Genomic DNA, 27,830 nt, shown 5'->3' on the forward strand with positions numbered 1-27,830 from the left:
CAGTTTGGAGAGGCCAATTAACCTGACAGTCATGTTTTTGGACTGTGGGAGGAAACCGGAGTACCCGGAGAAAACCCACGCATGCACAGGGAGAACATTCTTGACACTCAAATATCAAATAGTTTTCTGAAATATCCACTTTTATGGGAGTTTTCATAAAAAATGTTCTTTTAAAATGAATAAAAGGACAAATAAAAATATTGTAAATGTTTTCCCAGAGTAGTAAAAATAAAACAAGTTAAAACCATAAAAACTCTAGTCTCTCCAAACTGACTTTTCTTTTGCTTGTAAATTGTAAGCAAATATGATAAAAGGTGTTTTCTCAGCACACACTGTTCAAGACCTTCGCCCTCGTCTGGAAATCACATTTAGACCTTTAAAGTTTTAGAATCATTGAATTCCACACCAACATAACTGACATAAGTGGCTGTAGACCAGCTTTTAAGTCTATATAGCAGCAGCTTATTGGCAAAAAAGAAGCACTTATATCTCAGTACATTTCTTATCAAGAGTGTTATAAACATAATTTATATTCAGTGACATGTTTTACCTGTGTGTAGATCAGAGCTGTACAGCAATGATAACCTCAGTACCAGTCAACCATAAATGACTACTTGGAATTAATATTTAATAGGATATAATTTGGCCAGATAAATTTTCTCTACTGCCCACTAATGTCCAAACGAGTTGTATGTGCTTACATAGATTGGGGGGTCATAATGCAGTGATACACAAAGGAAAGTGTCCTGAAACTGATGACTAATGGCAATGAAATAAAATATTTTCCAAAAATTGTGAAGCCCTACTTTAGATAAACAGATCTTACAAGGAATAAATCATAATTTCATTAGAGTTCGCCTAAAATTGTATGAGGACCCAAGCAGAATTTTAAAAAAAGTACCATTTTCTTCCCAGCAGGAAACATAGCTTGATGCTATGTTCACAAGCATCAAACGGAGAAAAGGCTATTAGTTTATCTATTTACAGTTTTTGCATAAAATGTTTTTCCAGTTTACACAAAAGCAGAAAAAGATAATTGGTGCAGATTTACATTTTAGGACATTGGTCAACATGTTTGTACTCTACCTTTACTCGTCTGATGGAGCTGCAGAAAAGTTGCAGCTGAAGTTACATCATTGTAGGACGAAAATAAAATGGACTAGAAGGTGAATTTAACAGCAGGAATGATGAAGATATTTGGGTGTCGGCGATCTAGTTTCACCATATGATAGCCTTTTTAGCTGGATCATGAAAGACTGAATGAGGATAAGTAGGGATTAGTAACTAACGCCTCAGATTTCTTTGATTTGCTCCACAGGTAGAAGTAAGGGAAAACCTTCCCAGTGAAGCTTTCTCCTACGTAAGAGTGAATGTGGAACCTCTCATCAAGGTCGTAGAAGGACACCCGGCCTTCCTCGTAGTCCAGATAAATCCCCATGTTCCTCGGCGTGGTATAGAGATGAAGAACTCTCTGTGGTGAACAATGAACATAGTAGTCAAAGCCAGACTTTCCCATGGAAAAGAACCCATTTTCTTTTTTCACGATTACTTCATCTGATCTGTCCACCATTTCCAGGGCAACACCGACATGTCAGTTGTTTCTCATGCCCACCTGGACCTCCCAGTAGTGCCGACCGGAGGTGAAACCTATCTTCCCAAAAACCATGGGTAAGTCAAACCTTTCTAACTCATAAGATGGTGACCTGGCTTCTTTGGAGAACTTTAGACGTTGCCCATACTCTAATACTCTAAGTCCGGGGCCGGCAGTGGAGTCATCAAAAGTGACAGATTCTAAAAAAAAAAATAGAGTCAAAGTTCAGGAAGTGTTAGTATCTTTTGAAGATGGGATGAAGTAAATAAAACCAGCAGAAAACAGACACTGACCTTTGTATTGTCTGATTCTGGTTAGTTCTATAAAAGGAAAATAACAAGAACATTGTTATTGTCAGGGTCAATCATTACCAAGAGAAATTTATGAATCTATGAATAATTACCCATGGTTGTCAGCGTTTTGAGTTCGGTTTGAAAACTGGTCATAAGGTGATCCATGGCTCTCCTCACAGTTTGGATGCAGACGTCTGGGTAAACTTTGGTCTTGGACCAGTCCTTCATCTCAGACATGGTGTTCAGAGTCTGCAAAGACTGAACAGAGTAACAGGCGGTTTATGCTTTTTGGTATTTCTGCACAATTTCCAGACTTCAGTGAAACTGATGAGTTTTTATCAAATCTAATATTAGAGCAGGTAGATGAAGTGTTTGTCTTTGGTTTTTAGCTTGTCATCAGACTTATGTTTACCAGCTAACATGTACAATTCTCATTATCAGTCAGTGAGAGGAGTACAATGTTTTTTTTTCAGAACAGTTTGAATGAAGCATATAACATTTTCACAAATATGGGTGTCTGTTCAACCTTTAAAAGTCTTAAATTCATGTTTCTAAAATTAAGACATTACAATTTCTTAAATTCTTAAAAATAAATGTAAGTTGGCCTTAAGTTTCATCAATGGTTTTAGATTTTATCATGAAGGTTAATTTAATCTAGTATATTCCTGTATGTAGTAAGCAAGCTAGCTAGCTTTTTGTGTTTCACCCTCATAAGCAAGCTAGCTAGCCTTTTGTGTTTCACCCTCGTGAGCAAGCTAGCTAGCTTTTTGTGTTTCACCCTCGGTTCCTTGAATATTTTTCAACTTTCTAGATTAAATTAAACTTCATGTGTCGTGTCACAAAGCCTGCATGTGTAAAGGCACATGTAGACCTTTACATATTGAAAATGTTGAAGCACGACTGATTCTGTGAAGCTTTTTTTAAAGAACGTGACCAGTTTCCTCTTTCAACATGATGTGAAGCTTAGTTGACTAACCTGTAGAAGTTGAAAGTGGTCTTCACTTTGTACCAGTTCCTCTAGTTGCAAGTGTTTCCTCTGCAGAACTGCCACCTCCTCTTCTAGCTCCTCAATCATCAACTGGACTTTTTCCTTGGATTTTCTCAATTTTTTCTCAATGTTTGACTGCAGTTGGCTTTGAATCTCTTGCACTCTGCCCATCAGGTTACTGAACAGCTTCTCACCGTCCTCAATTTGTTTGTCTGCTTTCACCTATCCGACATACACAAATATTGTTGAATGTAGCGTCACTTTAAGCCATCCTGTAAATACAAATATAATGAAGATACTCACTTTTCTCATTTCTGATGACGAGGTAAATTCCTCTATCTTTTTCATTCTTTCATCGATCATGAGTTTGATTTTTGCTCGTTTGGATTCAAGGTTTTCCTAAAAGAAAGTTGATGGCTGTCAGTAAAGCCTAATCCTGAGCACTGAGAGAGTTTTTGCTCCTTTACAGAGTTCTTGTCCTTTTGCTTTTTTGTCACCTTTTCTAATTATGAGAATAAAGTCATAAAATTACAAGAAGTCCTAATATTCCCAGAATAAATTTGTACGAGAATAGTTGTGTTGTTCCAAGAATAAAGTCGTATGAGAATAGTTGACATAATATGAAAATAGTCATAACACTACAGCTTTATTGTTGCATTACTTTGACTTTATTATCGAAATATGTCTTCATTTTCAGGATGTTGACTTTTTTCATGTAATACAAATATTACATGAAATATTTGTATTTCATGTAATATGTTTTACATTATTTTGACTTTATTATCGTATTTCGAATTTCTTCTCGTACAACTTTATTCTTGGATGTGACTTTTTTCTCATATTGTGACTTCCTTCTCGTTTTTGACTTTTTTCTTGTGTGACTTTATTTTCATTATTTTGACATTATTCTCATATTTAGTAATTTTTCCCATATTTCAATTTTATTCTTGTATTATTTCATCTTTATTTGTGTAACATGTCAACTTTTTCCTTAGTTCTACATTTTTTTCATTATTTTGACTTTATTCTTGCACGACTATTCTCGTACTTTTTCGACATTTTTCCTGTTGAACTATTTTCGTAACATTAATCTTGTCCGACATTTTTCTTGTATTATTACGGCTGCATTCTCATCATTTTTCAACTTTGTTCTTGAACAATTTTATTCTCATATTATTTCTCATTTTAATTTTTTTTTCTTAGTATGGCCCTAATACTTCATCTATTAAATGTTCCGTGGTTAATGTTATTTCAAGACTTTCTAAAGTACTCAAATTATCTTTGATGTCAAAATGATCTGACATATCTTGGAGTGACAACAAAAATCTGCAAAGCACCATAAGTACAAATGATTGTGAGGTCTCACTTTCTGCAGAGCCCCCTCCTCTTCAACAGGTACCGTCTCATGGTCTCTGTGTTCTGCTTCACAGCACAGCAGACAGACAAACGCTTGTTCCTGTCTGCAATAAAACTCCAGTATCCTGGCGTGCTTCTCACAAACCCTCTCCTCCAAGTTCTCTAGCGGCTCCACCATCTTGTGTCTCATCAGGGCGAGAACCCTCCATTGAGGCTCTAGGTGTCCGTCGCAGTACGAAGCCAGACACACCAGGCACGACTTGGACGCCTTGAGCCTGAAATCCGCACACACATCGCACTTCACCTGCCACGGCGCGTTTTCGCTTTCGAGTGCCTCAATTTTCCGTCTCTTTAATTGGACCGACATTTCCGCCATGTCTTTGTTTGTGGAGAACTCTGGCTTCATGGGGAATCTTTTGTTACGCTTTGGACACTGGTAACAGTCACTGTTGCTCCATCGCTGGGTGAGGCAGGTCCTGCAGAAGTTATGACCGCAAGGAGTGGTGACGGGTTCGGTGAAGACGTCCAGACAGAGCGAACAGCGGAAATGTTCCTCTGGCAGTGAAGTGAGGATGCTGTGTGTTGACATTATGCAATCTCTGTTAAAGAACAAAAAAGTTCTTTATAGTCCACTTTGTCAGAAACTTTTGCATCTATTGCAAAAACTACCTGTAAGACTGCTAACCCAATCTTAAGAAAGGAACAATCTATACGTCAGAGCTTCTCAATATTTCACAAACGGTAATAAAGTCTTGCCTCACTCTCGCCTCTCATTACTGACATAATTCATTCTTGCTTCACCTTCGGTTCTGTTCCTGCACTGTCCAGAACACCAATGCTTAAGAAACCTGGCTTTTTCCCCACTGACCTTACCATGCTTCTAACCATGCTCATCTTCTTTTACCTAACTGCAGCTTTTGACACAGTATCTCACCAGATTCTCTTTACTCTCTTTAGCCTTCTTGCATTCATCGGTGTAAACAGCACTGTCCCGGTTCTTATCCTACCTTAGACTTTGACCTTGTTCACAAACGCTGTCCTCCAGTCTTTCCAGTCCCAACCATTCCAAATCAGGTTGGGACTGACTGGGGACCTTTACACAGTAGGCAATACTTTCTCTTCTTGACTGGTTACAAGATATTAACAGTGGGTTCTCTCATAATCTCCTCAAACCTAATCCAAATACAACTGAAATGCTACTTATTGGCACAAAGTCCACAATCTGCAAATCTGGCATATTTTCTTTAGCCATTGACAACTTCGCTTTCCTTCCTTCTACATAAGTCAAGTCTGGCATTGTTGACAGTAGTAAAGATTACAGTTATCAAGTAGAGTCATACAATTTAACAACTGATGGTGGGAAAAACTGAATTTGTTTGACCAAAGTCTACAACACAAGAGGGTTGAGTCATGCAGAGAGCTTCATGTTCAAACACTGGAAGGAAAATGGGTTGAAATTATGTGGAAGAGGCTAAATTAACTAGGACTGTACTAGATTTGGGGATTTTATATTTACACAATTTTTATCAAATTATTTAGAATGCAGTTGATAAAAGTCATGGTAATTAAAAACATTGCCTTACATAGTATTTTAGGGCCACTAACATCTGTAAATGTGAGCAATGACAAATACGTAGCATTTTCAAACAGCTTTTTTGAAAAATTTTAGGCTTCTATAGATTCAGACTAGGCACCACTAAGCACAGCAACAATAACAGAACTGACAGAGGGCCAAAAATGATTTTCATGTTTGTAATCTAATCTGCCCAGAGATGGGGGGGGGGGGGGAAACAAAAAAACAACTATGTCACACCCAGTGAGTCATGCCCGCATGAATCCAGTAACAAATTATAGTGCTTTGTAACACAGTCGGAAATTACTTTAAAGCAACTGAAATTAATCAATCGGTCGAGTAGTAACTCACCCGAGTATCGCTTTTGCAATAAATTCCACAGGTTTTAACAGTATCTTATGTGCAGTTTGTAAGGTTCAATGACAGAATACCTTCAGGGTTCACCTTTTCCAGGGAAATGGATCCGCAAGAAGCAGAGAAGCAGATCCAGCTTCTGGCACTTAGTGGGAGTGGCCAGGTCACGTCATTTCTCCAAAACAAAACTTAAAGCTGTTTTTTTCCTCAAGGTCAAATAATTCAAATAAAAAAATCTGATGGTGTTCTGGAGAGCATTTATTGTTTTACATCTTTCTCTTACATCCTACAGATTTTAAAGTTACGACCAAACGGGTCAAGACAGAACTTTACTTTTAATGGCACACATGCAATAACTGAATTGAATTCAAATTGAAAAACGGTAAACTTCACATTGTATAATCTCCAGACACCTGTTAGCTTAGCACAACACCTGGGATCATGTAAAAAATAAAATTCTGTCATTGCGTCATCTGGAATGTACATCTTATTTCCCGTTCATTTAACACCAAATATAAGGTTTGACTAAACCTTTTCCATGGTTTGTGCCAGACATTGGTAACATCATTGCATCAGCTCAGAACACGCAAGTTTCACTTCACAAACTCCAGCATGTAGAATTTATTTAGGTGATTTGAGCAAATTTTTTTTTCTTCTATGGTTTTATGGAACTCCATATTGATTGCAAATTAATCTCCTTCCTGCTAAAGCAAATATTTTGACCAGGAAATGGAAAGTGTTAAACCCCAGAGCCAGTTCATCAAGCTGTGTCATGTAGTAACAGGCCTGCATTTCACAGCAGACTTTTTGACTTGAGTGAGTAGGACACCAACAGGTGTAGAAAAAACCCACCGTCTTCCACTTAAAGGGGGCGGGGGGAGTTTAGTTTTGCACTAGTTAGAAATAATGAGTTTCAGTCCAAACTTACATGATCAACATCATTGATGCAGACCTGTTGGCTGTACATCCATAATACAAATCCCTAATGGATTGGGCCATTAGGGATCAGTAACTCCTCATTCTGTTCACTAAACCAGAGAAGATTTGAGTTTTATGACATGAGGAATTATCCTGCTACCCTTCAAAAATGTTCATCTGGTACTAATGGAACCAGAGTGTGCTGAGAAAACAGCCACCACACCATTAACTCCACCATCAGCAGTTTGAAATTTTCATAAAATGGATCCATGCTTTCATGTTAACTGCTACCACTTGAAAGTCGCAGCTTAAAATTTAGTCAATGGGCAAGTCAACATTCTTTTCTATTCCTTTCCCATTGGGGTTAGCCTGTGTGAACTACATCCTCAGCTGTTTGTTCCTCGCTTACAGGAGTGTCATCGAGTGTAGTTTTCTGCTGCTGGGGCTTATCTGCCTTTAGGTTCATCAAAGACCCCCTTAGTTGTAGCAAGTGCTTATTTAGGCCATCGCTTTTCTATTAGCAGCTGAAATCAAACCTCTGTCTTCAGACCATTGTTTGCAAACACTTTAAATAGTTTGAGTAACAGTCCTAGTATGTCAGTAGTTTCTGAAATACTCCTACCAACCTGTCTGGCAACAACAACTGCACCAAAGTTTGATTTGAATCCATTTTCCAACTGAACAGGTGTATCTAAAGAAGTGGCTGGTAGATATATTTTTCAAAATTTTATTTTTCTTAAGCAGTTTCTGAAAACAACGTAAAAACATAAAAACGTGGCAAATGTGTGTGTGTGTGTGTGTGTACTTCAAACTTTGTACAAAAGTATTTTGCACAGCATGTTAAGCTCTTGCAGACAAACAAGCTTTTGATTGACAAGCCTTTTAGAAAGTAACTTTTGCGCAATTTCCTTTGAGTGCTACCACCTTCGCCTGTGCGTACAAGCGACTTGTACCACACCATTCCTGGGCTCCCTTCAGCTGTAAGTCCATAGTACAATGTTATGTTATAGTTGGGTTGGATATAATCACTTCACACAACACAGTGGGATGATTGGGAGACAGAAAAATGTCAGCTCTCGCCATAAACACGAGACACATTCTAGTGTGTCACGTTTGTTGTAACACATTACACAATACACCCCAATTGACCGTTTCTGTCCAACCCTTTGTATTACACCCAGCATTTATACATGAAACTGCAGTTTTTAAAAAACTGGGTGTGCGTCAGAAATCCAGTCTATACCAGGATTTTCATTTACATAATGAAGTGTGTCCTGAGTTTTACTAGATGAGGCTTTTCTCCTGCACTGGACAGATGGCCATTGTGTCGGAGGCTTTGTCGCAGCAGTACAGGTAAAAAAACGGCAGGATCCTATCCATGAAGGCATCCTCAAAAGTGTAAATATGGATCCGTGCTCTCACGTCGTAAAAAGAGATTTGTCCTTCCTCATAGTCCACGTACACACCTACTCTCTTTGGCTTCTGGTCGAGTGAAAGCACCAGTGGTGGCGACGTTGACACTCGATAGCCCTGGCCTTTCTTCATGGCCAGAGCCCAGTAACCCTGGGCTGTGCTCACAGAGATCCTACCTTTTCTTTTGACCGAAGACTTGGCCACACCTAGGTACCAGTCATCCTTATCTCCCACCTGGACCTCCCAGTAGTGTCTGCCTGAAGTGAAGCCATCTCTGCCTAGTACGATGACCACGGTGTCGAAGCGGTCAGGGTGGTCCGGGAGTTCCTGCCAGGCCCCCAGATGCCTCACCTGGTGCCTGTCCTGAGAGAGCTGGAGCCATGGATTGGCTGTGTCTGGGTCCAGTGTGATGTCCACTGCAGGCACAAAACATAGGACTCAACTACAGAACAGAATACATTTCTGCCAAAAACACTCAAATTTTGAGATTAATCACAGAAATGTTGTAGAAAAAAACTCAGAAATCTCTGACTTTCAAAAGTCAACATTTTCAACCATTGTAAAATTAAAAATTTTCAACTTAAACTCAGAAATTTCCAGGTTTATTTACTTTAATATTTTTGGGATATTTTGGCAGAAATTTACTTTACATCTACAATGGCCCTAATACGCCGTAGTTCCAGATGCAAAACAACAAATATTAAACAGAAAAAAGAGTTACTAATTACCTGAATATTTCAGAATTTTCTTAATCTCTGTAAGAGTCAAAAAACGTTTTTGTTAGCTAAACACAGTCTTGATTTTACTTTTCTTCCAAACTCGTTTAAAGGAGAATGTAAGACTTCCTACCATTTGCGGACAGCTTGTCAATCATTTCACTTAATGTCGTCTCCAGTTTAGACACAGATCTCCTGATCATCCCAACGCATGTGTCTGTGGGAACACTGGTTTCAGACCAGTCTTTAACAGATGGGGTCGCGCTTAAGGCCGGAAAACTCTGCAGACAAATGACATCATAGATAATTAGCATTTCCAATATGAATTGATGTACACTTAAGATCTTTTAAAAAATGTTCATTGTGTTTTTCACTTCATTTTGACAAAGTCTTGAAGTAATTTTAAATAATCAAGGCACACAAAGAACAAAGCGCAGCGTTATGGACCACCATAATTTTTAATTAATCAAAACTGTGTGATTGTCAAAAGTTCTGCAATTTGTTTTCCGTACTTTTATTTCAGTTCTACCTGAGGTCTTGAGGGCAATCTTGAAGCTTCTGTCTATTTACAGTTATCAAACTTAATTTATTAAACAGATCAGTGTCATCAGCAAAGTGTTGAAAGTACATATATTTCCTCCTTGCCCAAAAGGAAGATTGTATTGATTAAATAGAATTGGGCCAAATTTTGAGCCCTGAGGAACTCCATAACTCCCCCTAGTAATGAATGGGAGTTCATTATATGCTACTACAGACAAGAATCAGTCACAAAGACATGAATTAACCAACCTCCTGGTTTATAAATGATCATAAACAGTCTGATTTGGTACCCTGCTGTGGTGCGGTGAAAATTATGTATGATCCCTCATATGGCATAAAAACAAGCATTGTGTGTGGCAATAGCCATATAATTTACTTGGTCAATGATGACTTGGTTTGTTCTGAATCTGAACTAAGACATACAATTTTTACACTCCTAGGTGGTTTAGAGTGGTTTTCTAACAGTTTTCTAAAGGAAAATTATGGCTAAGACAAACCCCAGAATGTTGTATTGTTTCCCAGCAAATTGGAATTAATAAGAGGAATTGTTGATTTTGCTGTAATGGGTGGGAAGTACACAGCAAAACATCTGATTAACTAATTCGCCTTGCAGCCTACAGATTCTGACAGCTCACCTGCTCACCTTTCCTGTTCATTCAGATTCCCGGTCAGCATGTCATAAGAGCTTATCTGATCTGTTGTGGTCGTGATATGATGAGACTAGAGAGGAGAGCGTATCTGACACACACCACCATGCGTTACATCACGGATTCTACTGTGGCTTGATTTGTTTTGAGCGTAAAAGGCCAGGCGGGTTGTTTTCCTCTTTAGCTATAATGGATGTGACAGCATTGACTTTTACAAGACAATTGCAATAACAACAGAAGGAATGACAAACAACAAAATTGCATTTCAGTAAACTGTTCCTTGCCTTCAGGAAGTGAATGTGGTCAGTCCTGTTCACATTTTCCAAATCCGTGTGCCGCGTCTTGAGCTCCGAGATTTCCTGCTCCAGCTCGGCGATGAGGCTCTCGGCCCGCATCTCCGTCTGCCTCTGCTTCTCCTCGATGACCATGACCAGCTCGGCCTGAGCTTTCTGGATGGAGCGCACCAGCTCAGAGAAGACCTGCATGCTCTCCTCAATCTCTCTCTGAGCGCTGACCTAAAGGTGTAAATCAAACACAAACAATGAAACAGTGTTGTGTGCATATTTGTAAAAACACAATATCAACTATAAAATCATTGAAACAATATAGATTTGGAAAACACTAAATACAATAGCCAGGATGATGGCTATTGCATCATACTGTCTGACACCTCTTTAGCTTTGATTGAAGCTAACGAGTTCAGTTGAATGTCTCTTGCTGGGACTCGCCTTGTTGAGCTCCACAGAGTGCTTGATCTCCTCCACCTTCTTCACTCTGTCTTGGATCATCTGCTGGACGTCTATCTCTGTCTTTTTCAGCAGCGCCTGCATAACATAAGTTTCCACAAACGTAGATGGCAGATGTAGAATTAATGCTATTACTAATACTTTACCTGTTTAAGTCCAGTCATTGAGATGTACTACCCTACCACCGTTAGGTGCACCTTTTCTCTAACAAACCTGTATCAAGTCAATGACTCGTTATCAGATTTGAGTGAATGCTGGTGAGGCAATTCAGCTGTTTGATTGAGGTGTGTTGGAGCAGGGATGTATCTGAAAGTTGCATGAAACATGAAATCGAGGACTGGATTTCATGTCTCCAATGTGACCTACTGAATAGTTTGGTAGTGGCCCTATAATCCTTCCCAGATTAATAGACGGCAACATTTATCTCTGTATTGTTGCCAATAGTTCTCCACCTTGGGTCCCCTTAGCACACTGGAGAATTTTGATACAAATGATCATAAACAGTGTGGTTTGGTACCCTGCTGTAGAGCGGTGGGCACCTAAAACGAAGGGCTAAAAGAATCTTAGAAGTTAGGTTTTAGAAAAAAGACAATACTCCAGAACTAGGGTCAGAGTGAAAGACTGGTTAACATTTTGACGTGTGATGACAGCACTTGGTGAAATGTAATGTTTACTAGTTTTCTCAACTGACTGATTGATGTATTGTAGCCTTGCAGGAAGATGATGGTAGGTTTTAACCCCAGCCTACAGGGTCTTTAGGCTTTTTCTCCCCATGCATGAGTAGGTTCTTTCAGCTTCCTACCACAGTCTAAAAACATAATTGTTAGCTATGAGTGTGTGTGCATGTGTGTTTGCGTAGTTGTTGCCTATGTGTCTTTGTGTAGGCTTGTGATGGACTGATAAGCAGGTACAGACAATAGACACATTTTTGGGTGTCAGTCGGTGTTTTTCACCTTCTTCTCAGTCCATTCTCTCTCCACAGGGACGGTGTAATGTGCCCTGTGGTCTGTCTCTGTGCAGAGCACACACACACAGGTCTGGTCTTTCTTGCAGAAGAGCTCCAGCAGCCGCTCGTGCTTGGGACACATCCTGTCCTCCATGTTGGCCACCGGTTCCATCAGCTTGTGCTTGGTGAACCTGGTGGAGTGAGACTTGAGGTGCTCGTCGCAGTAAGAGGTCAGGCACACGAGGCAAGATTTGACGGCTTTGGGGCGGCCCTCCCCCAAACAAACATCGCACAGGACTTCCTCCCACAGTAGAGGAGGGGTCAGGGATATTGGGGAAGTTTGAGGAAGTACAGGGGAAGTTGGTTCAGGTGAAGGTGGAGGTGATGTTTCTCGTGGTAGAGCTTGAGCTGAGTCTTGAGGCGACGGTGGAGGAGAGGTTTTAGATGGCAAAACTGGAGGGATTAATGGCGGCAGCTCCTCCCCTTGACTCTCCTTCACTTCCTGCTTCTTTTTCTTCTCTTCTTGCTTTTGTTTCAGCTCCTCCATAAGGTTCTGCATCTGACCTTTCTCCAGAAGCCTCTCCTCGTCCTCCTTCACCTTCCTCTCCATTGTCCACTTCTTGGTTTTAACTGTGCTTTCTTCCTCACTTCCCTTCACTTCAGTGGTCTTGACTCTTATCTGCTTGAACTGCTCTGCAATCTCCCTCAGCACCGTGTTCACACTGATGTCGGGCCTTTTGTGGAAGGACTTCTTGCACATGGGACACTGATACAGAGGGCTGGTTTTCCAGTATCCCAGGATGCAGGTCTGGCAGAAGTTGTGCCCGCAGGGGATGGACACGGGGTTGGTGAAGACGTCCAGACAGATGGAGCAGTGGACCTGCTCTTCAGACAGGTTCCCAGTGGTGGCCATTCCTGCACGGCGGAGAGGCAGGGTCATTTTCAGCGAAAGCAACCAGCCTTTGAATGGGGCACCAGACCTGCTGTGATATTGAGGTTTCTAGAGTTAGATGGCTTTTAATTTCTTCAGGGTCATATTCATGCACAGTAATGGAACAAAGTGTCTAGGGATCAAGTTCTTAAAACAGACTTAAGAATGGTGATTATATAGTTTTATTGATTTCCTCTTAATTTGAGGTTGTTTTATTTTTATTTAGAATTGTTTTTTTTACATAATTTTGATGATCGCACCTCAAAATATTTCAATGCAACCAAATAAAATGAAAAAAAGTACATAAAACCACACAGGCAAGACATGAAAAATTGAGTTATGTTGGCTAAAATGTATAGCTGTATCACTAAACTGATATGGTATTTTTGACCATTTAATTTGTAAATGGGGACTTCCTATTTGCAAGATATTGGGTTTGATACCGTATGGACTAGTTGACTCATGAAATATCAAACCAAATTAATTATTGCAGTCACACAACCCCATTTTATAATAACAGATTATTATAATAAACTTATTTTTAATTATCAACTACCAAAACAGCCAAAATATATTTACGAAATGACACAAGGTCGGTATGAAATGTCCCGTGGAAGACTGCTCACGCCTGAAAAAGTCAAAAAGATAAAGACTGCAAGAGTAATGAACAAAAAGCTCCAATGTGAAAAAGGTAAAAATTATAGTTTTTTGAAGTTATGGAAATAAAAAACTGCAAAAATCTCTAACTGTGAAAACGACCAAACATGTTAAAACACAAAAGTGTGTTTGGAAATTGCTAAAACAATTTTGACTTAAATAAGCTTAAATAAAGTGTTTCTGTTATTTAAATTTTGTTAAACCAATAAATGTTCACCCAGTTAGCCTTTTCTCAACCGATAACTTTCATAGTCATTTTGAAGGATAAAAGAAAATTGATAAAATTGAGAATTGCTTGTATTTAGCATCAATCAGAATATAAAACACCGTTCTCCTCAGTTGGACAATAGCTTCTGTAAGATTGTATATCTTATATGCCTTAAATGTAATGATTTAATATCTATCTATGTAGACTAATAGGTCCTGTGCTCTAAAATGACTAAAGTTTTCTTTGCAGTGATTGTTTTTTTTTTTTTTTTCTTATTTCCGGTTTTCTTGAATTTGAACTAACGCACAGCCCTTCGAGGTCTGGTAAACTGTCCTACTTATGCCAGACAGTCCAGAGTAAGTGTGTTTGCCTTTCAGACGCTAATGGCTCCTGGCTAAAGGCCTCGACATTCATGACAGGACAGACATTTTTCCAAAAATATTCTTTCAGCATATGAACTTGGCTTGCATGGCCTTCATTCTACATCTGTGTTAATTTTGTAATTACCCACCGTTTTCCTGCAGTCAGGTCACTTTCATGGATTTTATGAGTCAGCAGTAAAGCCGATTAAAAGACGAACCGAAAGTAATTTTGTCATGTCACAGGTTTTCAGACGCCACTCACTAGTTTGCTAAAATAACTTAATACAGCAACATCCCTCTGAAAAATAGGCACTAAATATGTTTAATTTCAGAAAATCAGAAAACTAAATACTGAATCTGTAACACAGACACTTACCAAGTAGCAGCTGCCTTAAGACTCCGCTGTGCGCTGATATCTGAGACCAGCTTTGACCACTGCCACCTCCAGCTCCCCCAGCTCTGACCCGTGACACAGACCCGTAAATAACCCCCCCTCCCATCGCTTTCTTTCACCCTAGATACAAATTTATGCCTCCTGGCAATGGCCTGGCCTCGGGAGGAACTAGCTGTCCTGTATACAATTCTATCCTGACTCAGACACAGAGGCTACATAATAATGTTGATTAAAAAAAAAAATTAAATAAAAAAAAAACTTAAACTCAGTCTTTGTATTCATTTAAAATATTTTTTAGGACCAGTTTGACTAAAACCACATGAAAACATGCAAGTTGAAACTCGTTTTAATACAATTTCTTTGTAAAATTTGTTTAATTTAATTAGATTAATGTTTCAATCGTTGAAAATACATGTCATAAGTTAAAGCTTGTTTTTGTAGTTATAGGTTTTGTCATTTAAATTAATACAAAGTATCTTACAATTTCCATTTTATTAATTTAGGACTCTTAGTAGAGAGAAAAAAACAATCCAAACCTGTAAATATGCCTCTTCCTAAGCCGATTTTAAACCAATATAACACGGGGAGCAATTCTACAGGCTATGCAGTTTCAACTCTAAAACTACCTTTTGTATGTACCTTGGTTATCCTTGTCCGAGGATAAAAATCATCACTGTCAGTCTCAAAAGAGAGAAAAAAAACAAACTTTACAAATTTAGCTTCACTGGAGCTGAATTAGTAAAGTTTTAAGTCATAACCCCAGATCAAACACCTTCGTTTCATTTTCCCATTCCATAAAGCCATCAGGGCATGGAGAGATGAACTGTGAACATGGATGTTTGGATTAAAATCTAAACATGGAAGTGAATGGGTGAACAAACCTGGAAGGCAAAATCCCACGACTCATGTCAAGAAAGTCCATTATCAGAGCATTGATATAGTACGCCATCTACTGGTAACATGCTGAACCACATAGGGGTGGACGCTTAGGAATTTGTCTTTCCATTGTAAGCTTGATGAGTTTGCTCTTGTACTAATCTTAGAATAAGGAAAAATATGTATTTCTCTTTTTAATTCAGAAGTAATCTTTATTTGAAAACTACAGAAAGAAGGTACAAAAAGAATCTGACATAAAATTACAGAACACCCAAACCCCATAAAACAACCACAGCCCAACAATTCTCTCAAATATGTGCAACAATATATTTTGTTCCTTCACTAAGCCCCTGACAGGACTTTAATATACAGAGCCTCCCATGATGATGCATAGCTATGTTACAGGAAGTGGGAGGAGCATTATATAACCCCATTATATAACCCCAGAACATGTCTGACATTGTTTTAATGATGTTTGATGTCAGTGTTGATGCTCCTTTTGGAATTATGGTCAAAACGTTGAAGATTTTCACTAAACAATAATACATTCTTTTAAAAGGTTTTAGGAGGTTTTAATAAGACTTGAATGTTTTCCTTTGTAAAACAAAACCAAATAAACTTCACCTTCACCTTCACCTCTTGCTCCTTGGTCCAGGCATACAGACGATAAGAGATGTTTGTTACTTGTGAACAACGACTTTTAGTTGGCAGAAATTACTCCAGCTCCTTACTAAAACAATCTTTTAGCAGCCCTGCAACCTACTTTTATTTCTACTCATCCCTTCAGTTACTGAACTTTTCATTGATTTTAGTATTTTTATTTTTTTTAGCTGTTTTTGATGTGCCATTGAGATCCTCGGACAAACTCTGATTTTAGCTAAAGGAAGCAGATAAACTGTCAGCTGAACTTTTGGTGCATCAGAACAGTAGCCCCAGATTTTCTTCTAACAGGTTTGTTTTTTTATTATTTTTTTTCTTTTAGCTGAACAGAATAAATGTGTTTGTTAATATTTTTAAAAATCTGTTACTTTAAAGTCTCTGAACACAGTCTTTCCTTCAGCGGAGTAGTGACGCCTCATTAGGTTTCATTGTGGCAGGAGCTCGATTTACTTTTGTCCACCGAGTTGGATGTGAAGTGCTTTGCGATCAAGTGTCATCATCGTAAACTCCTCGGAGATGAGACGACTCCTTCCAACAAAAACAACAGGCCCTCAGTCTACGATCCACTCTCTGACCGCTTAGGTGTGCTTAACTTGTGTTATGATCAAAGGAGAGTTGTTCTTCCCGTCCTGGCTTAGGCAGGGGCTGAAGATCGGGTACACGCTCTCGTTGAACTTATCCATGAAAGTGTAGAGGTGCTGACGTGCCTTCACGTCGTAAAAGGAAAGCTGGCCGGCCTCGTAATCCAAGAAAAGTCCTACTTTGCTGGGATGGGACATCAGCGCCAGTGGCAGGCGAGTCTCAGCGAGCGCCTTCACCTCCCCGTTCTTCAGCCACAGGCACCAGTAGCCGCCCTCAGGGTTCAGCTTGATTTCGCCCTTGCGACGAGCCGTAGCGCACGCCACGCCGAGCGTCCAGGCCGTCTTGCGCCCGACTTCCACCTCCCAGTAGTGGCGGCCGGAGTGGATGCTCTCTCGGGCCAGGACGAAGAGGGCCGGGTTGAAGCGCTTCGGACCCTCGGAGAGGGAAACCTTGTGCTCTTCGTATTTGACCTGCTGACCTTCATGAGTAACGACCAGGTTCTTTTGGGCTGTGGACGGGTCCAAAACAACTTCACCTAGAAAGGAAAGGATAAAGCAGGGTAAGACGGTGACCAAGCATTTATTTTTTTTCACAAGTTGCATTTCCATTAACTCTAAAATTGAGCAAATTGAAATTATGATAATAATTTTGCTTAGCACAACAATTTTGGAAAGAACTCCCATTTTTTGCTAAAACGTTTTTGTGCTAGTATGAGGTGATTTTTGTTGTTTTTTTTTTGTTTTGGTCAAAGCGAAATAAATGTATTTCACAAAAGTCCAACAGAAACACTTTTTGCATCACACAAGTCACATGCTCAACAGCCGGATATTACATTTGGTGAAAACTATGTAGGTGACGGGAAGTCGTAGGAGGATGATGTGTTTTTGTTCTGATCGCTAATAGATGACGAGTACTAGCTCACGTAACTATACGAGATAAACGTTTACATCCATCACAGCCAAGATTTTTAATTACTCATCGTATAAACAAGCTTACTCATTTGTGATTTTAATTCAATTTCATTTAATGGAAACACTGCAATTGTGAAATTTAATTTTTTTTTTTTACATTAGCAGAACATAGAGAAATATTTGTGCACATTTGTAATGGAAATGCAGACACATATAATCAAACGTTGGATTCAAATATATTGAATTTATATGTATTTTCTCAAAAGGGAACCCTTGTAAAAATCAGACCTTTGCTCTACACTGTTTGCTTCATACAGAGCGTCAGGGATTCTCATCTATTGAGAAACAATTGCTGCCTAGAGGCATAGACTCTGTTGAGGTTTTAAATTTTACCCAGTCGCAAACGTTTGTCTGTGACGTATATAATGTGGCAGTTTGACGCTATCACCAACAGAATGGCTTTGTTCACTTCATCCACTGCCTTTGCTAAAACTGCAGGCAGACTTCAATTCTAAAACAATGTCATTGTTCACAACTTCTTCTGTTCACCTATTGGCCTGGTTGAAAATCTACTGGAGAAATCCACTTCAATGGGAGAAATCCCAGACGGAGCAAAGAAGAGAGATAAAAACTGAGCGGAATTGAGTAGGAAGGCAATGGTCAGTCAATCAGGTTTTAGTTGGATTGAGGTCACATGGGATAGAAAGTGGCTCCATCTTGTGGGCATTCAGAGAACTGAACATCACAGGAGTTAAGAACCTCAAGACACATTTTATGCACCAACATGTGCAGAAAAAAAAATGCTGAAGGGGATTACTCACTGGCATAGTTTTGCACCTTCCGGATCTCTGAAAGGAATAAAAACAAGAGACAAAGCATGAGAGAGGAAATAAGTCAACACGTCATCAAGCATAACAAGTTGAAGCTAAAGCAGATGGTTCATGCTCGTGTTAACCATGATGCTTGGGTCTGGAGCTGGAGATGCTCCAGCCATGTGCTGCTGTCACGGCTCTGCTGCAGCATCGACGCACTCTCCATCTGTCCAGTCATCTTGGATGTGTAAAACGCAACGATGAATCACTCTCCTATTCTGGAAAGCGCATCCGCTGACCTACATATGCCTGATTTCACATTTGCATAGACCAAGTTGTCTGTATCAGACAAGGGATTATGAGGTTTCTGGGATATTTGCATAGAAATCAAGACGGGAACATGGCAAAGGATGTAAAATCTAACAGACTTAATGTAGATTTTTGTTGTTGCTTTGTTTCATCAGGTTATTCCTAACCTTTTTCTGGAAGAATGCATCCATATCTACTTTAACTTGTTCACATTTTGTCACATTGCAGTTAAACACTTTTAGAGATTTTATGTGACAGAAAAACACAACTCAACATAATTGTGAAGTGGAAAGAAAAATGTACATTATTTTCAACTATTTTTACGAATAAATACGAAGAGCGTTTTGTACATTTGTGTCATTAATCGGATTAATCGTCATCTAATTTAGTCATTGGTTAATCATCAACTGGAGCACACAAATTCAGAAAAAGGGTATTTGCTGAAAAAACAACATAATCAGAGAAGTAATTAAGTCAACTGTGCAAAATATACATCTTGCGTTTAATAAAAAATTCCTCCACAGGCCATCTAAAATCAGATGGTATGAAGTGGTATTTATGCTAAATTGATGTAATAACTATTGAATAGTGAATAAAAAAACATTCTAAAAGTTGAATTTTCTTGACATATTTTGTAGCATTGTCCCAAACTTTGTAGCAATTCTACAAAGTTCCTAAACTTGGGAAAGTTTGGGAACCCCTGTTCCATGACACAACCCTGCCTTAAGCAACAATCTTATATTTGAATAGAAATGAATTGGTGTTTGAGTTTGCCATGTGAAAACAATCTAAATCGCTGCCTAAAATAGAACAAAACAAACTTTTTATTCTTCCATATGACCAGTAGTTTGTTTTCATATTTCAAACTCGGTCGGTTTGACGGTGACTCGCTCACCTTTTGCGTAAAGCCTCTTAAGCTCGTCCTGAAATTTCTCGATGAGGCCGCTGACAGAGGAGCGGAGCGTTCCCAGGTAGATATCGGTGTTTATGCTGACCCCCGACCAATCGGTGTGCTCCGGCGAGTGGGACAGCGTGGCCAGGTTCTGTGGAAAATAGAACGGCGAGATGAAATGAAAATTTAATGAGCCTCCAGGGTGAGGTAGAGAGGAGAAGGAAGTCTGCAGTAAAAAAAAAAAAAGAACAAGCTGCACTAAAAACGACGACGTGGAGCTTATTTAGTGTCCTCTTGATCTTAGAAGCTTAACGGAGGGAAGAAGGCTTGTTTGTGAATTTTATGCTTTACACCTTTGCTTTCCCAGTGTGAACAATATTCCAGGCTGCTAACTTCAAAGACTTCTTTTATGTCCGATACAGCCCCTGTTTTATTCACATGAAAAGTCCTGGAATAAAGAGGCGAGGGAGGGATAACATGCTCTGTCGGTTCATAGAGGTTTTTGATGTTGTGTGTCTGAACTCCTAAAGCAACCACAACTGATTGTCCTCCAGGTAGCTGGCTCTAACGGTAGATTTGGCTGGATAATTTGCACTTGACAAACAATTTTCTTTTTTAATACTTCCAGGGTGTCAGTGCATCCTTAAACAGTGTTAAATTCATCTATATAAAATTGAGGCCTTAAAATGTCTTAAATTCACTTAAAGAAAAGTAAGTTTGCCCTAAATACGTTAACATCTTAAACTTGACAGGACTATTTGATTAACCTTTCTGTCAGGCAAAAGTTTGAGTCGCACACAGACATCTTCACTGAGTGACTCTAGATGGTAGAGTCACTCAGTGCTAGATAGTTAGATTGCTAGATAGTTAGCAAGCTAACATCCCCTTGCTAACTATCTAGCAAGGTGATGTTAGCTAGCTAGCTAGTTATCGATAGGTCTCTAGTTAGATAGTTGGCTCCTAAGTAGATAGTACTGGTAACTCACTGCTAGATGGAAAAAATGGATATTTGGTTATCAAGCTAAATATCCTTGCTAGCTAACTAGACATCTACCTAGTCTCTAGATGCCTAGTTAGCTAACTAACTGTTAAGTACTAGTAACTTGCTGCTAAGATATTAGATGGAAAGGATAGCCAGTTATAGTTATCTAGCTAAATGACCTTGCTAGCTAGGTAGGTAGATAAGATAGTTATTGATGGTTATCTAGACACTTGTTTGCGTCTATCATGTGTAATTAAAAAAATTTGCCAGTTGACTGGATGAAATTCATACATTTCTTTGAAGACAAGTCTTAAATTGCATTCATAATGTTCTTCAAAAGTCTTAAATTTGACCTGTAGAAACATGCAGAAATGTTGAATTCATCAAAGGAGGCACTAGTTATTTTGTGATTTCCTGGGAAGTCTTGACTACCTGCAGGAAGACCACTTTGTCCTTGGTGTGTGCGTGGGCCTCCAGCTCATTGCTCCTCCTCCTCAGCTGGCTCAGCTCGTTCTCCAGACTCCTGGCCAGCTCCTGGGCGTGGCGCTCCGCCTCCCGCTCCCTTGCGGTGATCAGCTCCACCATCTCAGCCTGACTCTGCTCCACCAGCTTCTGCAGTGCGCCGTACACCTGCCAGCTGTCCTCGAGCTCCTTCTGAGAGCTGGCCTGCAAAATACGTAAATGTTGTCTTGTGAAAGATGAGAAAGACCCAGAGGGTGTCAAAATGATGTCTGTGTTTTGGAGGTATGACTTGGGTCTTGGCAGACTTGAGTAGGGATGCAGGATATATTTTTATTGGCCCGAAGTTAGCCATTTCTCAACATGTCAATGTCGACTGGGCCAATATTAACAATCAATGTTTTTCTATCTTGATGGTCTTGTTGGGTATCTTGTTGTTCATGATACCCAACTTGGGGTGTCTTGGGGGTTGGTCATGTGGTATTTGATTGGTTATGTGACAGGTATAGTGCTACAGCGCAGAATTGTAGGATTACTAGAGAAACTATTTGCATTTGTTTTATATTTTTCTTGCCAAAAATAAGTCTCTGTTTTAGTTTCTCTTACAGTGAAACCGAAAAGAGTATTTATGGTTATGTATTTTTTGTCTTAAAAAAATATTTTTCACTTTTTAACTGGATGTAACTTTTTTCTATGGATATAAATGGGAACAAAGCTCCTAATCTTTGTCATTTTTATGCTAACTTCTTTAATTTTATTTGTCAACCAAACTACTAATTTAACAGGAAGGCTTAAGAAGCTTCCAAATATTTAGTTTTATTATTATTAGTAGTAGTAGTATTGTCATTTCAAATTTTGTCTTCCCAAAAACCCAGTTCATTTCTGGTTTGTCCTAATACATGACATGAGAAAAGCTTCAGTCTTCAAAAGAAATTAGAAGCAAATGTATATAATTTAAAACTAAAACTGAAAAGATACCAAGAAAATGTTATCTTTTCTGCTATTTTTAGCACAATAAATTTGAATCTGCTGTATCCTTCAGGTTGAAATAAAACCATATAATCTTGGTCAAAGCCAGGGCGTGAAATGTAGGTCATATTTCCTGAGTCAGTCACTGAGAGTCTGTCTGCCAGTCACTGTTCAACCGGACAGGCGGGTTGTGTTTTCCCCGAGCCCCGACAGAAATCCCAAATAGCTTTCCACTCCCGAATTTCTCTCTGTATCAGTGTGAATTTCTTGATCCCAGAAACATTTTAATCCGAACAGCAGGTAGGGAATAAAAGCAAAATCAATACTTGGGTATTGCTTTTACTAAGCAATACCCAAGTGATGTTAGCTATCCTATTCAGAAAGATCACAAAGAGCAGTTTGCCCCAACATAAGATTCATTCGTCTAAGAGTGTTAAATGTACCAGAAAAGGTTCTAAACATGAACAGATACACTCACACACAGCCGGGTGTGTACAGTAAACATAAAGACATTGAGGCTATATTCACCTGTAGTAACTTAATACTAACTGTATTTGACAAAGCAAAACATGAAGCAAAGAGTTTCAGTAAACCTGCTACATGTTAGCTTTCACCTAATCAAGACGTAAAGCTGAAATACGCTGCAAAAAGAAATATGAGAATTATATTTACAAATAGTCTGATAAACCGCTTCCTCTTGTAACATTTGAAAACGGGACACTGAATACATTTTAATGTTTGGCCAACTACATTTTTATCCACTTATATGACCATCATGTAAACAATTCAGGCATGTAATCTTCTACACCTTTATTTCTTCTCCCAAACTATTATCCATTAAGTATTCACGGGTAAAAGCAGCGCGTGAGAATACGAATGGTAAAGCATTTACACCGGTCCCACTGGTTGGACGGTGTTGGACAGGCACCGGAGTCCATGTGGGCGAGAAAAACAAACAAACCGGAGAGAGAGCGCGGACAACGTCGTGAACAGGAATGTCTTTCCTATTCTCTGCCAAAGTGAAGTACAGAATGAAGGGGTCAAACGGGTACTGTGGGGTATTTATCAGCTCGTGGTTAATAATCCAGCCTTGAACTGAGAGGCATTGGTGAAGCGCTTGAGCTTTGAAAGATTAAAAGCACTTCATTACAGACAGGGTAAATATTTAACAGCCACTGGGAACAGGTTGAGGATTGAATCTGATTGGCTGTAAAAAAAACAAACACTGGTTTTGTCATGGGGAGGGTTGGAGGCGCTGGGAACGAACGCTCAGGGAGCCGACGGTGAGTAGATCTGCGTTTATTTTTCATCGTACACAGATGACTGAGGTCAGATACAAGAGAACCACTTGCAGAGTCTTCCTCAAAAACAAAAACTAAACTCGGAGGTACCTTCTTTCTCTGACGGTACTGACGGTTCAGACGACGATCCAGCGCCACACAATGGTGCACGCCGACTTAAATTACCAGGGGAACAGGTGAACGAGATCATCAATCAACAGAGGGTAAATGACAAGAATAACAGAAACACAGAATGAACCCCTAAACGTAGAATGAGAATACAGAAATAAACCCAAAAGAACTGACATCATGACAGGTTTATATTATGCGTGGGCCGGCATGAGATTCTCACGTTAGGATAGAAGGTTAAAATGAAAACATGATTTAACTGCTTTTTTAAAAACAAAAAAAGTCAACAAAAATGTATTGTTCCTAAAAATCTAATGCTGATAGTGCAGCAAAAATATGGGGTAAAGAACTTAATTTAGCATAGACTAGTATACCTTTTTGTTGTTGCAAAGTTTGCCAAAACACAACCTTTGGAAGAAACATTGTTTTGTTCTGTGTGATGAAAAATATTTCCAAACTTTGATACTTGTGTTTCTATGAAGTGATGGAAAACTCTAGCTGTCTTTACCCAGCTGACTAATAGTACATGCAACGGGTGGGGGAGGGGCAGTCCTACATTCCTCAGTTTCATACTGCAGGTTAAAAGAGAAACTCCAGTGAGCGTGACCTGTTCTCTGGCATCTTATTAGGAAGACTTTAAACTGCCGGAACCTTGTGGCGGTAAATTTTAGCAGTATTGATGACTTATTAAAGCCTCGGCTTTAGTTCACACAATCCCCAGTACTTGGAAATGTTACTTCAAGTTATACAAAAATTCCAGGTCTGGTTGCTCTTTACCAGTGGGCACATTTCGGCTTTTGCATTTGCAGAGCAAATGTTTTGTTGAGCGTTTTTGCTAACTTTGAAAACATTTAGCGCGCTTAACTTCCCCTAAATAAATTATAAAGCCCTAATTTTCTTGGTTACGTTGTAAGCTTTCCGTTCAATACAATTCAACATCTGCATTGAAAATTTGGTTATTGAAAATTTTAATTTCTATTATCCTATACCATAGAAATCCAAGATCTTCTAAATTCCAAAGGCAAGATGTTGGTTTTTATTACATTAATCCACGAACATATTCATTGTGCAGTGGACTCACCTTGATGACCTTGATGGATTGCTTGATCTCTTCCAGTTTCTTGGCTCGTTCTTTGATTAAGTTTTTCAACACTGACCTCTTCTTTCCCAGATTGGTCTGAGAGAGGGAAAACGGAGGATTTTGGTTGTTAAAATCGGTTGTCAACCTGCTAATTGACAGTCGGTCTTTAATGTTAATCTGAGTAAGAAGTTTATATCAGCAGCAATAAGTCACCGCTGTCTTATCTTATCTTGTCAAATTGGCAGCCTCAGCACTTGGACTGCATACCTTCTGTAACCTCAAGATTATATAATACACCTTCAGCTATAACAGGAGAAAATGGCTACAGCTCACCATCTTTTTCTTAAACTCTTGGTCGACGGAAATGATGTCGTGGGATTTGTGTGTGACCTCGGCGCAAGCCTTGCAGATGCATGTGTGGTCGGTGCAGCAGTACACTTCCAGGAGGCGTTCGTGTTTCTTGCAGATCTTTTCCTCCAGGTGGAAGGTGGGTTCAATCAGACAATGTGAAGTCAGAGTCTTGACCTACAGCGCGGAGTTGTGGAAGGAAATATCTGTTAATGAGTGGACAAAGGTAGTCATGACTACAGGTAGAGGTAGATGTGAAGACAGACCTTCTTGTGATGCCTCAAATGGGCCTCGCAGTAGGATCCAGGGCAGTTCACGCAAGACTTCAGAGCTTTCAGCTTCCTTCCGATGCAGGCATCGCATGGAACATCGCCGGGTTGGGCGAACTCTCCGGTGTCCTGCGCTGGAGAGCTGCTGTGACCCAGGTCTGAGCTCATAGTCATTGAGCCCCCTCGTGAGGGGTTTCCCGAGGCACCACCAGAGATCACCAGACCCTGGAACTGAGAGGATATTTCGGCCAGGACCCGGTTGACGCTCATCTCTGGTCTTCTGGAGTAGCTCTTCTTGCACATGGGGCACGAGAACTTCTTGCTGTGGTTCCAGTAGCCCTGTAGGCAGGCCTTGCAGAAGCTGTGACCGCAGGGTGTAGATACGGGCTCCACAAATATTTCCAGGCATATGGAGCAGGTGAACTGGTCCTCGGTGAGGGCCCGGCCACTCGGAGAGTTGATACCTGGGAGACGGAACAAATGGAAAGGTTTCAATACTTTGGGGATACTGCTTATGAGTAAAGGTCTTTTAAGGGAAAGTGAGAAATATCTCCAATTTTTGTAGCAGTTGGGGGTGTTATGTGGTTGATTCCAGATGATTTTTGGGATCTACCAATAAAGGGTGTTTCAAAACAAAGCTTAATTAAATGTGTTCACAAAATTCATCCCGAAGAATGAATCTTGTTTTTGATTTGTCAAAATTAGCCAGTATAGACGCTGGTGAAGATGTTTTACGCAAAAACATCAACTTTAATGTTAAGTTGACAAAAGTCGCCCATAGAAATTATGACGTTTCTAGATTGTTGTTTTTACACCTGCAGTCATGATGACTAATAAACACGTCTGGGAACTTCACTGAAACTGCCCATTAAAAATAACAAAACCATGAGGCTGAGCCGTCAGTCATGTTGTTATTTTTGTGAATAATCTCTCATGGTTATGACATTTTTTGACCTATTTGGCAACTATACATTTCAGTTAATTAAGAAATTTTTACTTTTACTTTTACCATTTCCTTCCTTTTGGTTCCATGCAAGCATCAATAAATATGGATACATTTTGAAAATATGATTAAATCCCATCACTGTGTCCAGCTTAGTGATTTAAAAAACACACTTCTTTATATTATTTGTATCCTAAGGAAGCCTATTTAAAAGTAAGTAGCTTGTCAAGTTGCCTAGAAAAATCAGCAAAGAATTTAGAAATACTTTTTTGTCTTCAATTTTATCACAACTTCTACAAAACTATCATAACATTTAAAGTATACAGTAGAATAATTGTCTAACAAATGCAAAATTTTCTATAACGTGTCACTTAAAACCTGAAACTTATTCAACTGGAGCTTTTTTGTGGTGCAAAACCTATTTATGAATTATAAAGGCCTCATTTCCTATCATTCCTTTGCCTTGAACAGAGTCATTCTTCCCTTAGCTGAATATTTTTGGTGAATTAAAAACATATATATTTACAAATGCTGAAATCCGATGCACAATTTAATTTACGTGTACATGATTTTCTAGAAAATGCCATTGTACTCATGTTTTGTTGAATGTGGTTTCAATCTTCACATCCGCACGTTGACTTCTGGAATATGACAGCAGTGTCTCTTGTTGAAACCAAAATACCTTTAAGTCTTGTAAAAACATTATTTATGGAAGTCACATGTTCATATGTCTTCATAGTTGATGACAAGTAGATGTTAGATTATTTTAAATCTTAGTAAAAAGAATGAAAGATCTCAGAATAATACTTAAAGTGAAGTACAATTGACTTTTCTTTCATCTTTTTGCAAACTCTCATTTTGTGCCTTAACATGAAACTTTCCACATTAGCCCTCCATCGGTGGCTTGCACTAATCGTTCACACGCCGTTGAACATCCTATCTGAATGTAAATTGCTCAAACCAGCCATACCGCACTAGAAATGGGTCGTATCTCCTGAACAAACATCCCGATTTCTGTAGCTGCAAGTCTAAAACACGAACATCCACACATGTGGGGACAAACGGCTAATGTGAGATTAAGGAAAGATAAGGAAAGCCCTGGACTGAGTTTCATAACAGATTTTGTGACGTGATGTGAATGACGTGTAACTGAGAATTCTTACTTCCCTGGAGGTTTTTTAAAAGTCACTCTGTCCCGTGGAGGGAGAGAAATGATCTAAGGAATGCAGACAATCTGGACCTTCTACCCCCACAGCTCCTGCTTTGGCTTCAGGAGAAACACGCACTTACAGACAAAACATCTACTGCCGCCTAAACCACATCATCAGACTGCAAGTCAAATCGAGACACCTCTAAGTCAGAATCTTCTGATTTTGGGCAGAATAAACAAATACTTGATATTTAACTACCAATAAAATAGTTATGAAAAAAAAAAGGTTTAGTCAAGGTTTGTGTCATAACTATTGTCTCAAATTTCCCTTGAAACATAAAACTGAGTTAAGAAAACATGGATGTCAAAGTAGAACTTACTCATGTTTTTTATTTTGCCTCTGACGTGGAGCGCCCCAGTCCTTCACCTCCACCAGCCTCCCGTGAATCTGAGAGCAACAGGTGCAGTCGCAGCTCTTCCTGAAACCTGACGTGGCCCCTCCCACTTTCAGTGTGGCACACCCAAACTTGTCTGTCTTTTGTTAT

General features: G+C 39.3%; 1 protein-coding gene and 1 pseudogene across 1 annotated transcript; both read right to left on the reverse strand.

The window, feature by feature from the left end:
- Positions 1 to 215: 215 nt before the first annotated feature.
- On the reverse strand, positions 216 to 6,367 carry LOC103472777 (E3 ubiquitin-protein ligase TRIM17-like; annotated as a pseudogene).
- A 28-nt stretch (positions 6,368 to 6,395) lies between these two features.
- Positions 6,396 to 27,742, reverse strand: LOC103472753 (uncharacterized). Its single transcript, XM_008422582.2, has 15 exons — positions 27,666 to 27,742; positions 25,190 to 25,656; positions 24,909 to 25,100; positions 24,576 to 24,671; positions 21,090 to 21,323; positions 19,679 to 19,826; positions 18,484 to 18,510; positions 16,754 to 17,286; positions 14,616 to 14,698; positions 12,089 to 13,064; positions 11,118 to 11,213; positions 10,674 to 10,904; positions 9,336 to 9,483; positions 9,215 to 9,241; positions 6,396 to 8,902 (listed from the first exon to the last, which is right to left on the reverse strand). The coding sequence occupies exons 1-15, from the start codon at positions 27,667 to 27,669 to the stop codon at positions 8,358 to 8,360; spliced, it is 3,807 nt and encodes a 1,268-aa protein (XP_008420804.2). The 5' UTR covers positions 27,670 to 27,742; the 3' UTR covers positions 6,396 to 8,357.
- Positions 27,743 to 27,830: the final 88 nt, after the last annotated feature.

This window comes from Poecilia reticulata, linkage group LG11 (assembly GCF_000633615.1).
Source record: "Poecilia reticulata strain Guanapo linkage group LG11, Guppy_female_1.0+MT, whole genome shotgun sequence".
NCBI lineage: Eukaryota > Metazoa > Chordata > Actinopteri > Cyprinodontiformes > Poeciliidae > Poecilia > Poecilia reticulata.